The sequence below is a fragment of the Strigops habroptila genome, chromosome 23 (genome assembly GCF_004027225.2).
Source record: "Strigops habroptila isolate Jane chromosome 23, bStrHab1.2.pri, whole genome shotgun sequence".
Lineage (NCBI taxonomy): Eukaryota > Metazoa > Chordata > Aves > Psittaciformes > Psittacidae > Strigops > Strigops habroptila.
Genome location: NC_044299.2, coordinates 1,628,103 through 1,643,271, shown reverse-complemented (window position 1 = coordinate 1,643,271; position 15,169 = coordinate 1,628,103). Strand labels below are relative to the sequence as shown.

General features: G+C 42.2%; 1 protein-coding gene across 5 annotated transcripts in view; it reads right to left on the bottom strand.

The window, feature by feature from the left end:
• Positions 1-15,169, bottom strand: part of DIP2B (disco interacting protein 2 homolog B) — a 66,347-nt gene that overhangs the window by 22,330 nt on the left and 28,848 nt on the right. For 3 of the 5 annotated variants that reach the window (XM_030510674.1, XM_030510679.1, XM_030510675.1), the window contains exons 3-10: positions 9,026-9,169; positions 7,581-7,706; positions 5,666-5,878; positions 3,267-3,410; positions 1,995-2,114; positions 1,236-1,433; positions 900-991; positions 292-402 (exon numbers count right to left, since the gene is read on the bottom strand). In XM_030510674.1, the coding sequence (XP_030366534.1) occupies positions 292-402; positions 900-991; positions 1,236-1,433; positions 1,995-2,114; positions 3,267-3,410; positions 5,666-5,878; positions 7,581-7,706; positions 9,026-9,169 (1,148 nt within the window). The remainder of the gene's footprint in view (positions 1-291; positions 403-899; positions 992-1,235; positions 1,434-1,994; positions 2,115-3,266; positions 3,411-5,665; positions 5,879-7,580; positions 7,707-9,025; positions 9,170-15,169) is intronic. The other 2 variants (XM_030510676.1, XM_030510680.1) reach the window with 2 other exon arrangements.

Sequence of the window (15,169 nt, the reverse complement as noted above, 5' to 3'; positions counted from 1 at the left end):
AGGGCAGATTCACAATATTATCTGTACCATATAAACTATTTGCATAAGAGAATGGAGACTGCAGCATTTAGGTGGATCGACCCTTTCCAGCTGCTCAGCACAGCTCTCTGGTCAATATGTTTTTCCATTTTTAAACAGCTATTCCGGGTTCCCAAAGGTCTTGCACATTGTGTTGGTACAGAGCTGCTAAGGCAGCAGCTTGGTGCTGTGAAACACTTTCAGAGGCTGATGGTCTGACTTGGTTTTCATCCCACATCAGCCTATCACTCCTCTAAGCTCCATCAACGTTACCTTTCTGGTAAGAGGTACCTCTATAGGCACTGGTATGACTTCTGCTAGGAGACAGCCGTAAAATGCCACCATAAACATGACTGGGTCATTGTTGGGATAAACAAGAGCTACCTACAATTCACAAAAACATGTTGTTAGTTGAAATACAAGGAAAAATTGCAAAGTTCACATCTATAGTGACTAAAGTCACTAAACCTTGTGTTATTACACGTTCTACCACAGCATTTCTCACAGGGCATCTTCAACCACTCTTTCTTCCACCGAACGTATGGTATGTGCATGAGCTCCTCACACAGTACTGTCAGCATTCCCCGTGGGCCCATACACATGAAGATGCACACACAGCAAAACCAGAGATCTAAACCTCTGTATTTCTCTCAGAGGTGCAATGCTCTTCCTTAGATGTACTTCAAAGTCCAGAGCCAAGAAGTTGCTTACAGAAGAGCCAGCAGGACTGAAAAATCACAAACGTTTCTTTCCCAAATAGCCTGTCCCTGGGATAAGTCTTGCTATTAAAAGAACAAGATTATAGTGCCTGTGGTAAGTTACAGCCCCCCAAACCCTCTTTTTACTTCAGAGGGAGAACCAGACAGTCCCAAACTCATTACCCTATCTCCAGGTTTTAACACGGGTTCATTTTTGGTTCCCAGTTTATTAAGCAGCGTGTAGGCCAGCTTGAGACTTCTGCTCCACAATTTGCCTAGAACACAAAGAAGAGAGACTTGCACAACTCTAAATCAACCGAGCATACAAAAGAATATTTCAAGTCTTGACTGCTTTTATCACCTACAGTTACGTCCTCTGTTTCAGTTACACTGTTTTGTCTACAAAGCTCTCAAAAACCAGGAAGGGATTTGCAACCACACTTAGACCATCAGCCCTGTGTTCTATCCACTACTGCTCTTTCAGAGCAGCTTAGCAATAGAAGGCAGGGCTCAACTCACCATACGTGAGGGTATAAACTGGTTTTCCTGTAACATCCAGTGCTGTCAGACAGGGACATTTAGCTTGTGTGGTTCCCCAGCGCTGCAGTGCTGCTTCTAAGGCAGGAGGCCAGTTACAAACAACTCCCAGGGGTTCTCCCTTCACTGGTGTCATCTGACGTCCCTCTGGCTTGGGCTGATTTGGGTCAGGCTGTGGAACTGCAGAAGATTCAAGAATGTTTCCAGTTTATCTTTGTCCATTTGTTACCAGACAGGTAAGTTAGAAAGACGCACTGAAAATAAATGCTTTTCTTCATGATCTTTAGGTTTAACCACCCCATCACATTTAATTTCCTATGAAGCCCTGCACAAAACATCATGAACATGGACTTCTGATGTGCTATTAAAGGTATTCAATACAACAGTGAGGAATGTAACACAGAATTGGACAAAAGAACCTTACAACCTTAAGGTTGTAATGAAGCTACCAGTAAAGACAATCCCTTCTGGGGAGTTCAAGTAGCTTAAGCAAATGCAACAGTTTAAAACACATATTTAAATATTTTTCTTATGAAGTTGAGTGTTGAGGAGCCACCCAAAGCTCAGCAGTACACTATATGACTTCAGACTCTGGTCTTGTCTCAGACTACTGAAGGCTACTGCTAGCTGCAAACAGAATCAGAGGCAACTTCAAAAACAATGGCATAAATAAACCCAGCACTGGGCATGTCTGTGTGCTTATAACAAATGATGAATAAAAACATTATTTGGTGCTATTACCTTCCACAATTTCTTCAAAATCATCCACAAAGAATTCTTTCAGGGGGGGTCTTTTAGGTCTTTTCAAGGTGTTAAGCAACTGCTGAATTTTTGTGGAGACTCTACTGCTCACAGGAACACCTGGAGGGAAAGAGCTTGTCTAATAAAATTGTCCATCATGTCTATTATCATTTACATCTTCCTTCCTTCCTACCTTCCACCAGAGGATACTTCTCTTGGTGCACACACTCATTCAACTACTGGCTTCCACTAGAAAAGGTTGTGCCAGTGCAGGATGACATTAGGGAGTATTATATCGGTTCTGTATTAACTCAGTGGTCATAAATGCTAGTAATAGAAATACATTTTAAAGCATTTTCTCCCTTCCAAAGCCTGATTTCTATCTGTGCCTGATACACCACTCTTGCTGTAAGCCCTGCCTGTGGTATTGATCAGCTGCAGTGCAAGGCTGCCAGCAGAGGGGGGACACAACGAGAGCAGAAGCATTAATGCCACCCCTCAGCACAAAGGTTTATGGCAACCAGCTCAGAGTGAGTATTATCAGCTTCGTGGGAGCTAAGAATTACATTATTTCATTCATCTTACCTTGATTTTGGGGGCTGCAGGAATAAAAGCTTTTAAAAACAATCAGCCTACCTATGTATTTGTAATCTTTTTTCTTTAAAAGTGGTAGACAAGAGAAAAGCCTGTTACCCCTCCCATGATTTTCTCCAGTTCAGTACACAGCAGGTAACTGCTGCAGCATCATGGGAATGGGTTAATGCCAATGTCATAACTGCAGCACAAGAATGTGTTAATGCTAATGCCATAACCATTTCAAATTTGTGAAGTGCTTAAATGAGATAAACTTGAGTTGGGAGAATAAATCGTGTGACTTAGAATCATAGAATGGTCTGAGTTGGAAAGGACCTTAAGATCACCCAGTTCCAACCCCTGCCACGGGCAGGGACACCTTCCACTAGAGCAGGTTGCTCCAAGCCCCTGTGTCCAACCTGGCCTTGAACACTGCCAGGGATGGGGCAGCCACAGCTTCTCTAGGCAACCTGCTCCAGCACCTCACCACCCTCACAAGGAAGAACTTCTTCCTTGTATCTAACCTGGACTTCCCCTGTTTCAGTTTAAACCCATCACCTCTTGTTCTATCGCTACAGTCCCTGATGAAGGTCCCTCTGCAGCATCCTTGTAGCCCTTTTCAGATATTGGAAGGCTGCTATGACTTAAGTCCTTCCTTAAGAGCATTCTCATTTCTGGGTGCTCTGCAAGCCTCCGTACCATCAGCAGTATCCATGAGACTAGAGCGGTTAGATCCCTTGTGCATGCCTTTCACGATTCCTGAAGGAGGAAGGTCGATCGCTGCTGGGCGTGCTGAGGAAGAGGAGGTAGTTGCTGTGACATCTGGGGGAACTGAGAAGTTTTCTACGAAAAGGGAGAAAATTGAGATGGCAGTTAACATACACCTTTATTCTCAGATGGAACAGGCAAAGTGTTAGTTACCTGTTACCAACAATCTTAAGAATTTAATAGGTTGAATGTCTGGGAGCTCTTATTAAAACTAAACACACTGCTTCCTATATTAAGTAGCTCTTGGAGGTGCACATTATCTGTTCTGGAAAACAGAAAACAAAGGCACAAGATGAGTGGCTTTGTCCATGTCAGGAACATGGTTCAGCAAAAAGAATTCCTATTCTTGCTTTCTAACCTTCAAACCAAGCTCCATCTCTTGACATTCAGTACTACAAAAACAAGTTGGAGCTCTGAAACATTCAAAGCCCCAGAACAAAACCCTGCATCACCTTATGCAGGCGTCTCTCTTGCTAGAATTAGACTATTTAACTTTTTTGGTCAGTAAGGGCTTTCTAAACCAAAGCACGCGGCAGGCTACTGACTAAAGCACATCAGCAAAAAATCATGTTGGGTTCAAACTTCTTCCAGTTCGGTGGCTAAACTGTGTGAGCCAGCAGTTAAATAAAATCTAGTGAATAGAGCGAGCTGGGTCTTACTTCTGCTTTAAGTTGCAAGACACTGTTCTGCTTTTCAGATGAGTTTGTAAGCTTTGAAACTGCGAGTACCTCTACATCCTTCAGTAATTCTCCCATCAATTGTCTCTTAAATAAGTGGTTTTTGCTTACATGGGATTTCTTTATACAACATAGCAGGTTTAATCATCTGATAGGGCAAGAATGTTCTATTCTAGCTTAGTAGAACCAGCAACTATTGCTTATGAAGGATAAAACCCAACTTTGAAACTGTATGTTCAGACTCAGAGAGTCTGAAGGAAGTCAGATACTGAACCATTCCCACTTAAAGGCTTTGGATGTTGATTCTCTGTGTGTCTTTCTAAGGCAAAAAAACCTCTCTGTTTCTGCATGCCTTTGGAGATACGGTGGTCAGGAATGTGTCTCATGTATTGAGCTTCTAAGATCACTAGAAGGAACCTGGATTTTGTACAAGCTCAAACATTTGCAGGACTTTTTTAGAGATGTATAAAATTGCATGAGAGAGTTCCTAATCATTTAATTTAGGTGTTAACACGGGATGAATGTGGCATCTACATGGCAAGTGTAATTCCAACATAGATTTAAATCTTCTCTTTCGCATAAAATATTCATTAAAGTAGTTATTCTGTAGGTAAAAGCTGCATTACCTTAACTCATTACAAAAGGTAATGTGGCTTTCTGTACACTCCAATTAAAAACAGCCTCTCTGCTTCAAAGACACATTCATTATATTGACTGCATTTTATGGGCAATTTCCCCTGTTTCAGAAGACAAGTTGCACCCCAGCAAATAAACAAACAAAAATAACAGCAATAAAAAAAACCTTAAGTTATAAACCACCAGCACTTCTATGCACTGCTTGCCCCAACCCAGTCAAGCAAAAGCAGAGAGCACACAACATACAGACATGTCCTAAGATGCAGTAATACCCTGAACAGCAGATAAAAATAAAAGAAGACAAACATACACAGAACAAAACCAAACTTTGCCATTTCATACAGAAGCATCAGCAGCAAGGAGCACCTCAGAGCCTCAAAAAACTGAGCCTGGGGTATCCAGATCTGTAGATTTTGCTCCGTTGTCTCAATACCTGGATGCTCTGATTCTTTCTTGGACTAGTCATGAGAGATCTGTGCTAAATCTTTACTCTGCTAAAACCATTCTTTAATTACATGCTCATTATATGGCTGGCTTTGGTTCTTTTTTCTTTTCTAACACAAACAATAAACCATTAGGGCTTACAGCAAAATTAGAATGTTAAAACACAGCATTTCCCCCACTCAGTATGGAATTCATCAGGACACAGATGCCAAATGCTACTTGCATACAGCAGCTCTGTACACACAGTAGCTTCCAACAGCTGTAGACATAAGCAACACAGTATACAGAAAGAAAGTTGTGCCTACTGATCCTTTCAGTGCTGTCAGCACACCCTGGAGTCTTTTCTACTTCCACAAGCTCCTGCTCCCAACTTCCCCATTTGCAATCAACTCAATATTCCGAAATTCTTAAGGACAAAAACCATTGTGAAGGTACAACTCCAACAAATCCTAGCAAGTACCATCAAAACTGACTAAACTCTGGATCCAAATTTCCCTTATGCAATGGACAACTCCAGCTTTATTAACACAATCTGAACTCGAAGCAGTTTTTCTGTTCGTACCCATCTCCTACCTATTCGAGTATTGGCAAATACATCAGCTAGTGACCCACTGGTCCCTTTGCCTTCTCCATGGGAAAGTGTAGAAGATGCTGATGAAGATGTGGATGACCCCTGAATAGATCGGTTGATCCAAGACTCAGCATTCTGTAAGCTCTGATGCAATGCAGCAGAAAGAGCAGCTTGGCGCCTTAGCGACCCCTCATCCTCGGATGCGGAAGACGTGTCTGTGTGGAAGCAGAAAAGAAAATCTAGCTGCTTAGGGAAAAGCACATCACATGGAACATGCTCTCTTTCCAATCCATGTACCAATGGCTTCTTTTAACATGAAGATCTTTTTTCCAAGGCTGTGTCAAACAAGGTTACATTGGCCAAATGAGAAGTTAAAGCAGCAGACACCTCCTGTGTGAACACATTTACCCCTAGTGGTTTGCCCCTGTTTACAGAACACAACAGATTCACCTCCTCAGACAAAATATCCTTCCCCTGCGTTCCCTAGGTTTAATAATGTCTTTCATTAATTTTCCATTACTCTATAATATCGGATGCTGTCTTGCCTAACTTTGGTGATTCTGAAATGGAAAGTGAGGGGTCAGGATCATTGTCAAAACTGGAAGTTCACAGGAACAAAGCAGAATGCAGGCACTGGGAAACAAGTGTGCCAGGGCCACGTGCAGAAAATGCTTTTGTCTGATGTTCTAAATGGGTCCCTTTCAATTGCAGAAAACAAGCCCAAAAAAACCAAGCCCAAAACAAAACAGAGCAAACTACAATGAGGAACTGCATCCTGCGTTTCTGAGAGAACAGATGCCTCGTGTCCTAAAGCTGTGAGCTCATTATTTATTTATCATGAAGAAAGCACTCATTACTTGGGATCTTAAGTTGTACAATGCTACATGCAAACATTCAGTTGGGCTTTGGCCTAAATATTGTATGTTCTTCAAAGTGATTGCCTGCCTATACTCTAAATCCAATTATTGAATCATGTTCCACCTACTTGCCAAAGTAGAACGCAGACAGGAGCTGAAGAAAAGCCTGGTTCCAGACACACTCTAAGTGCTAACCTTTATATGTGTAGTGACCAGAGCTCAATGTGCTGTCATCCTGGACAAATTAGTACAAAGCTGAGACCCAAGCAGACACCAGGAACATGCACTAGCCCCCAGTAGAAAGGAAAAGAAAAAAGAAGTATGAGGAAAAGGAAGAGGTACAAGAATGAGTGAAGTGGCCTAGCAGAGCAGTTTCAGCGAGATATGAATTCACAATGAGATATGAATTCATAGTATTAGATGTCTTTGTCAATCCAAATGACTGTGATGCTTCTGCACAATGAGAGACAACATAAAAGTCACTGCTGAAGATTACACATATTCATTTTTAAGCCAGTGCATACAGCTGCTTGAAAACAGAGATTTATTAATATCTGATGCACATGCACCGTTCAGACACCACGTTATCCAAGGAATTCTGCTGCAGCCATTACATGGGAGGGGTTAGGAAGGAAAAGTCCTGCAAGGTGTGGAATCCCACAGGACCCCCTCCAAGGTCCTTGCCCAGAAATGTACATTGCTGCAAATCCTTTACCTGTAGATTAAATATTCAACCTTAACAAAATCAAAATGTGAATTAAGCAACTGAAATAGGTGTGAGGGAAGCAAAACAAGCAGCCTCAGTCCAGAAATCCTGCTTAGCTCCTGCCAATTGATTCTTTGGAAGCTCCCAGCAGAGGAGGCATTTTCACAGCCCTAACAGCAGCTCCATGAAAACAAGCAGCTGCTCAGATGTAGTAAGAGAACTACAGGAGTAACACACTACCACACATGTACTGAAGGGGTTCAGTATTTTGACACGGGCAGCCTCTTGCTTTGGAAACTGTTCCTGGTGCATACCTCACCCTCCACACAACCACGAACACTGCAAGAGCCTAACCTGGAGGGGTGCAGGCATCAGCTGGAGACTGAACAAAGGTGGAGCGTCTTTTTGTTGGCATGGGCAGGGCCATCTTCTGTTCTTTGTGTTTTGCCAGTGCTGCTTGAACTGCTTCTGTGTGGATATCTGCAAAACAGAAGGTCACACACACACTGTTTTGCAACAGGAGAGGAGGAAGAAGAACACACCAGGCTTACACATGTGCAACTACTGCTGGCTGTTTATGCAATCCCCCGTTTTACAGTACCTGAGCACACAACTGCATTTTGCCATCTCATGAGTAACATTTCCTTTTTTCCCTTTAAAAACAGGGAAACTGAGGTTTCTAAAGTTAGCAAGCTAATAGCAAGGCCACCATTTTTAGTCTGGAATCCTCTGGATTAGGCATTATATTCTTGTGTCTCTAGCAACTTTTATAGAAACCCCAACCCCACCAGATTGTTCCCCTCAGCCAACTATTACCCTAAAATATGCTTAAAATATGTATATAAGCTAACAGTGTGCAACTATGGCCTATAAACTGACAAATTCCGAGCCAGTTGTCTGATTTAGGAAAAACCTTATGTTCAAAACCTTGGATGGATGCAGGTTTCATGTAAATCTTAAAAGGTACTAACTGCAGCTGTAAATACGAGCTGATTAGTAACTGCAACAGGCTAGGACATGAGGCTTCCATCCCCCTGTGAACATCGAGAAGGAAGACACCTCACAGGTGATGAGAAGGCTACTTATTAAAAACATACTACAACAAGGGAGAGCCCATTCATATTAATTTCTCAGATCAATATATTTTAATTATGCTTTTCCAAAATTCAGAAAACTAGGCTCTTCTAATGCTTTCTGCAATGGTGGTGTATGACAGCAGGGTCACTGGAGAAGGTAGAGCTGATATACTTTACTTGCCCCTGTTGAGAAGAGAGCTTCAATCTTGTTAAAGCAAAATGAAAAACAAAGCCAGATGGAAACAAAAAATAGGTGCTGCCACTTTCTCCTTTCCTTAAGCGGAGAAGGGATCAGCAGGGTGCTAGACAGCCATTGCTGCTGCTCTTTGGCAGTTAAGATATTCTCACACATAAAGAAAGCCAGCTCTCATCCTCCAAGCTCCCAGAGCAGATATGCACAGCAATCACCAATTCCAGGAACAGATTATTACCTCTCACTTCACTGCATCTGGTTACCTACAGCCATGGTTAAAATAAGCTTTCCATTCTGTCAACGATTTGCACTGAAGAGTTGCATTCAAGCCAGAAAATCAAGGTGGCAAAGAGTTATCTGCTGCTTCTATTCACATTCTGTTTGATTCAGCAGCTGCAGTTCTACAAATCTGATGTTTCTTTATACAGAACCACCATCAGTGGACAAATAAGCTTGATTCTTTTGAGAGGACACAGCATGTTTGTCCCCATGAAGAGGGATCCCAGGTGAACTCCTGCCCCTGCCCTTACCCGATCGATAACGTTCATCTCTGGCTCCCCCTGAGCGAGCTCGGTGAAATTTGGATGCTGAGGATGAGGATGATGCTGAGGCTGGAGTGGCAGATGGAGCGGGCATCTGAGGTTTGGATTCCTTCTGTAATGCTGGATCAACCCCTGGAAAACAGTCACAACTCTCTGAGAGCAGGAAATACAAGTAGCTTTTTTTGACCATACTTTACTCTTACCATAGAATTACAGGATTTCCCCCCTTTTTTTTGGTAGTAAAGTGGATCTAATTAGTATATTAATACATCTGCCCAATTATACCCTTATCAGTTGACAAACCTGTCCCTTCTTTGACCTTAGTCTTAAGTTTTTTCCCAGCCTTTTTCGTTTTAAGGGGTGATAAGGCACTTGAAGGAAGAGACATTCTACAGCAATCTGAAGCAGGTGACATAACTCTCAGTGAGAAAAGAGATGAAGTCACCTTTAAAGAATCCATTACAAAATACAAAAGCAAAGGTGATATGATTCAGATAAATCTTGATTAATTAAACAGTAGGTAAGGCAGGTAAGTCCTACACTTCCACACACTTAATAGAGCCATTTGCAATGAACTTCAGTGTTTTGTGATTTGGGACTTGTATGGTTTCCTCCCTGTTTTGCCATGTTTCCAATGGGAAGAGGACTGCACTATATCCTCATTATTGCATGAAGACAGAAGAGAATTAGCAGTTCAACTTGGGGTAAAAGCAATGTATGTGAACTGCTTTTAGAGATCATAGTCATTTACATCAGTCCCCTTGTAGACATCACTGCTATGGGCACAGTGAGTAAAGGGGTCTCAATATATCATTATCCCAAATTAAGTTTGAGTTGAAAAGAAAAGCAAACCCATAGCAAAAGATGTTGAGAAGATGGGTTCATTCCTCAATGTTCCAGTGACCACTGATGAGAAAACCAGTAATTTACCAGTGGCAAGAGCCTTTGCTGTTCACATTAACTACAAAACCAGACCTGTACTTGTCCGTGTTCTGGCTTCTTTCAGTGTGTCAAGAAGTGAGTGGCTTTATCAGCCTGGAAAAGTTTGTTTTTCCCATGAATACAGGGAGCTAAATAGATAATCTGATAAGAAATTCTCGCTTTACATCATTCAGGGACACCAGGAATTGTTGCCTCTGCAGTTTCAATTCTAAAATGAATCTGTGTGTCAGTGGGAACTTCTTCAAAACTAAATCCAAGAGGTCACAGAGCTGCAATTTCCTCCAGGTTGTCACCTCAAGTCATGCGAAAAGAAGATCAACTGTGTCATCTAAATACGCGCCACTTCTGAATTCTCACAAACTCCCAAAGGATTAGAGAATTGAAGAGGAAGCCACAAATCCTGGGCTCCAATTCCAGTCATACCACTTTCATAGTGTGTGGTTTTAGGTAAACAACTTAAGGCAAGCGCCTCAAGCTCAGGGAACTCACAATACCAGCAAATCACACCTAACTAGTTGCAGGAGTCTTCAACCACCTTCTACAGCTTCCAACATCCTGAAGAGCAGAATATTAATTGAATGTTGCAGCAAAGTAGCTATCCACTTAGCCCAGCAATAAATGTTTTGGAAAAAGTCAGGGATACAGGGGACCATACTCCTGGAAGAAGCTCTCTCCTAACCCCTGGCTTCACTATTTGGCCTGGGAGCCAACTTTTCACCTCTTACTCAAATCTTCAGTAGTTCCGTTTGCGATACCAACATTCAATGGAGGCAAGTTACCGAGCTTATGTATTAACTCTTCTTTAAGCTAGCATGCCAAAAAATTAGAACCTTTATTTCTAGTTAAAAAAGAAGATATCCTGCTAGCCAGGAATTCAAAGCATACTATTCCTCATTTTCACTGGTATTTTTTGGATACCACACCACAGAGTTGTGTAGTCGCTTATCAAAACATAACCATCACCTATACAAGAACCCAGCAACATAAAAAGTAGAATAGCAAACGATAAGAGACTTCATAGAATCACAGAATGGTTTTGGTTGGAAATGACCTTAAAGCTCATCCAGTTCTAACCCACAGGCAGGGAAAGCCTCCACTAGAGCACGTTGCTCCAAGCCCTGTCCAACCTGGCCTTTAGCACTGGCAGGGATGGGGCAGCCACATCCTGTGGTGTAGCTGCAGGATGTGGTAATCAGAAGACCTGGACTTCAGACCAGGATTTTCAATTCAAGAGCTGTTTACCCACACGCAAAAGAATCGGTGTTTGTGTCCCCTTCCTGTCACGCTGGAACACATTTCATTGATAACTAGTTTAGTTGTAGCATGTATTTGCCTTAATCAAAACCAAGGGAGTTTTATTTTGATCCAAAGACGAGACAACCTCACAGACTAAGAAAAGCTTGATGCTTTCTGACCATGAGTATTTACAAATTCAAGTACCCACTAGATGTCAGCAGCAGATTTAACACTATTTTAAATGAATTATTAAATTCATGTTCAGTTCTCTTATAAGTCTTGCAAAAGCATCTCATCTGCTCTGCAGCGCATCAAAAGGCAAACATGACATTCCATTTACAAAGGGATCAAATGTGTCTGTAAGTGACAGACACACCAAGAGCAAGCTCTTTGTTTAAATATTTTGCTATGACATAATAACATGCTACAGAAGCCTAACAAAGCACGCACAGACGAGGGAAAAAGTGTATAGCTACAGTAAATCACAAATGGTTATACAACAAAGCAACACAAGTCAGCTAAGCCTGGCAGGTGACAGGTGACTTATCTGGCATTCCCTTTATAATAATCCTGCTGTAGCTGCAGTTTCTGCTGGCAGGATCTGAACCTAGAGAGACATGAAAAATCATCTCAGATTCCCTTTGGAAGGATGCTATGGATTTTGTAATTGTTTAGTTGTTAAGCAGAACTGACTGCTCTGCAATCCTGTGTTTTGTGGAAGAGGTTCAATGATTTAGAGATTCAGACTTATTTCTTACTAAAAAGATTTTTAGATTAAAAGAATCATCATAAGCATCATGTATGAGCAACAGGGATAGATGTTTACATTAATAACAGGCACAGTAGGTGCTAGATTCATCTGAGAGAAGCAAAGCAGCAGGCAAACCTGTTATTCTGCTGGTTTGCATACAGGATTGAACAGAAATGCTAGTGTTGGACTGGCTATTCCTTGTAACAAGATGATTTTTTTCAAGCCACATGTAAATATAATGTAAATAACAAACTCAAGTATCTCAGGTTCACAGGTCAGCCTGAACAGCGCTTCCAGAACACTGCTGCCTCGCTCAGCAGCAGGCATGGCTGTGACTGCTGCTGTCTTCTAGCACTGGGAAAGCTGAAAACTCACAAGATTTAGGACATTCAGAGACCTCTGCAGGAGTTAGTAGTAGTTACATGGATCTTAGTTCTGCCTTGTATGGGGCATGAAGTGAGAATTCAGGTGCTCCATTGATTTAGTCCTGGGTAATATTTCAAATATGGAGGAATTTATTCCCTAGAGTCAAGTGAACAGCTTTATTTGCAGTTGTGATGCCCCTCCCAATGAACAAGGAAGAAAATAATTCCCCATCTGTGGTAGCTGTAAGTCAGACCTTGTAAATGGGTGAAACTCTCTACACAACACAAAGCTGGAGCACGTGTGGTTAATTTACAGGTTTAGACAAAGCTGTTTCACCACTGGTTCATATTCCACATTAACTCCTAAATGAAAGAACATGATGCTGACAGCAAAACTTGACAGTACAGTTCTTTCTGCTGCTTACTGGCATTCCACAATACCCAGGGTCAGGAAGGACCCTTCCAAGACAGGAAATGTATGACAGCTCACACAGGAAGCAAAGAAACCAGCTAAAATTCATGGATCAATTAAATAAACTTCAAAGGTTATCAATCTCAACAGGTTTATGAGCGTATTACTCCTGTGTTCCAACACCTTTCTCTGAGGTCCTGGAATACAAGAAACACCCGATCACGTTTACCTTTTCAATAGAGTGAGCATGCCAACCTCCTCTTTGCTTGTTTAAAACTTCACTTTTCTTTCTTTTTCACAATCACGAGAATAGGGAACAGGAGCAAGAGCACTCCAGCAGCTACACTAAAGGTTCTTACAGTGCTTCAGTGCTCCATGAATGTAATTTCCTTTACAATTAGCAGAGGAACCAAATGCATGATCTTAAATAGCAAGAATAGCTCAGTCTCTGTGCAAGGGCTGCTCATTTGGCAAAGGCATTCCTGCATCTGCATTGTTTGAGCTACAAAGTTGAAAATGCTTCTCCAGATACGCAGCAACTAATCTGAGCAGGAGCTCCTTCCCTAGGCAGAGGTTTGCCTGCAAACTGCAGCAAAAACTAGTTTCAAGAGGTGGTTTCAAAATGCATTTTTCAAAACTGTAACAAAATCACATTGTGTTGCATTTTTTTGAATAGGCAAAAAAAATGTTTGGTCCTCACAAATGGCTTGCAAATGTCAACTCCAATAGAAGCAACACCCCAAAGCACCCAGCCCCAGTCTGTTTCAGAAGGCTTTAGCGTTAAACCTCTGCTTTAGCTACAGTTATACGTATCAAGAAGACACTCGGGATGAGATGACAGCCGTTTGATTCCACAGGCACTTAGTCAGTGGTGTAACATGCAGTGAGCCTGCCTGGTTTGGTTCAGCAACAGTGAAACCAGCAGCATTCCTTAACATGCCCAGCCTGGGAAGCTGCTTGAAATACTGTCCAAGGCAGGACACAACCGAGGAGCAGCAACCCCAGTATCACAGCTCATCACCTGAGCTCCATCTACAAAAATGGATGCTGCACCAGGAAAACATGTATCTTTAGGTAATTAACATCGTTGCCTTAACTCCAAAATAATGAGGCAAGCTCCCAGAGGCAATGTGAATGGAGCCTGCATTTAGCAATAAGCATCTCCCAAACTATAATGCTGACATGCCCTGACACGTCACCGTAGCTGCCTTCGCCTCATTTCACATCTGAAATGGAGACAGGCCATTAGCTAACATCAGGAAGGTGCTTGGAGAAATGGAACACACTAAATGCCAGCAGCAAATTTATTTTCCCCCTGTTGTGGACTATATTAATTGTCTTCTCATTAACAAAGTGACCTGATGCTGAATTCCTCATGCATGACTAACACATTTTCTTACAATGGGAGATTCCCAGATCTAGGGGCAACTGGATGCAAGATACATAAATAAAGCTGGAGGGCTGAGCCAGCACAGCAGTCAAAATCCTATCTTAATTGGTGACCTCCGAGCAGTCTGTGTCTCTTCCTGAACTCCAGCTCATTCTGCAGCTTTCAAAAGCACGACAATTAAAATAGCAGGGCCACAGACAGTCAAAACACTTGCCAAATGCTTTCTTTCCTCCTAATTAAACACCATTTTCTGCAACAAACCAAACGTGCGCACAGTGACAGGCATGAGGGGCACAAGATCATGTTGTCAGATGAAAAGTAACTTGTAGAGCTTCTGCCTCCACCAGACCCCAGGACAAAAGCAAGTCTGGAGCCAAGACAGCACTTGGACATATGGAAGGAGCCCACATTTCCTCCTAAGGCTCCAGATCTCCACTGGTACACATTCACACACTGGACTGACAGACTGTAAAACCTGCTTAACAAATACTTACTTCTAAAGACCATAAGGAGAGGTTAGTCTGCTTTTTGGTCTCTTTAAGTAACAGAAACCGCTTCAATATAAAGGTAGCAACCGAGCCTTCAGAGGCCTCTACCACATCCTGCTTCAGGGGGAAGTCCTCAGAGAGCTGTTCTTAACAAAACTTCACATTTAAAGGCTAAAAACCAGTTTTTGCTTGCCTTGCTACCTTCGGTATGTTAACTCACACAGAATACACTACTCTTTGGTGCATAAGGCACCCACTGTAGCAATAAGTCTTGGACAAGAGAACGGGCACCAGCTTCAGTTGAATACACGAGCAAAACAAAGTTGAGAACCAACTGGGATGGAGGAGAGCAGGAATGCAGTCATCAAGTGCTTTGGAGTGGTAGAGTCTACAAGTTACCACATGACGGTGGCAGAGTCCTTTTATGTTCCTCAAGCAACTGGAATAAGAGGTGCTATCATTTCTGCAGAAACCCCCGTAGGACCTTCCCCACGGATGTAGGGCTGACAGTCAATAGATGCACTTTTAGCCTTCACTCTTCTAAATCT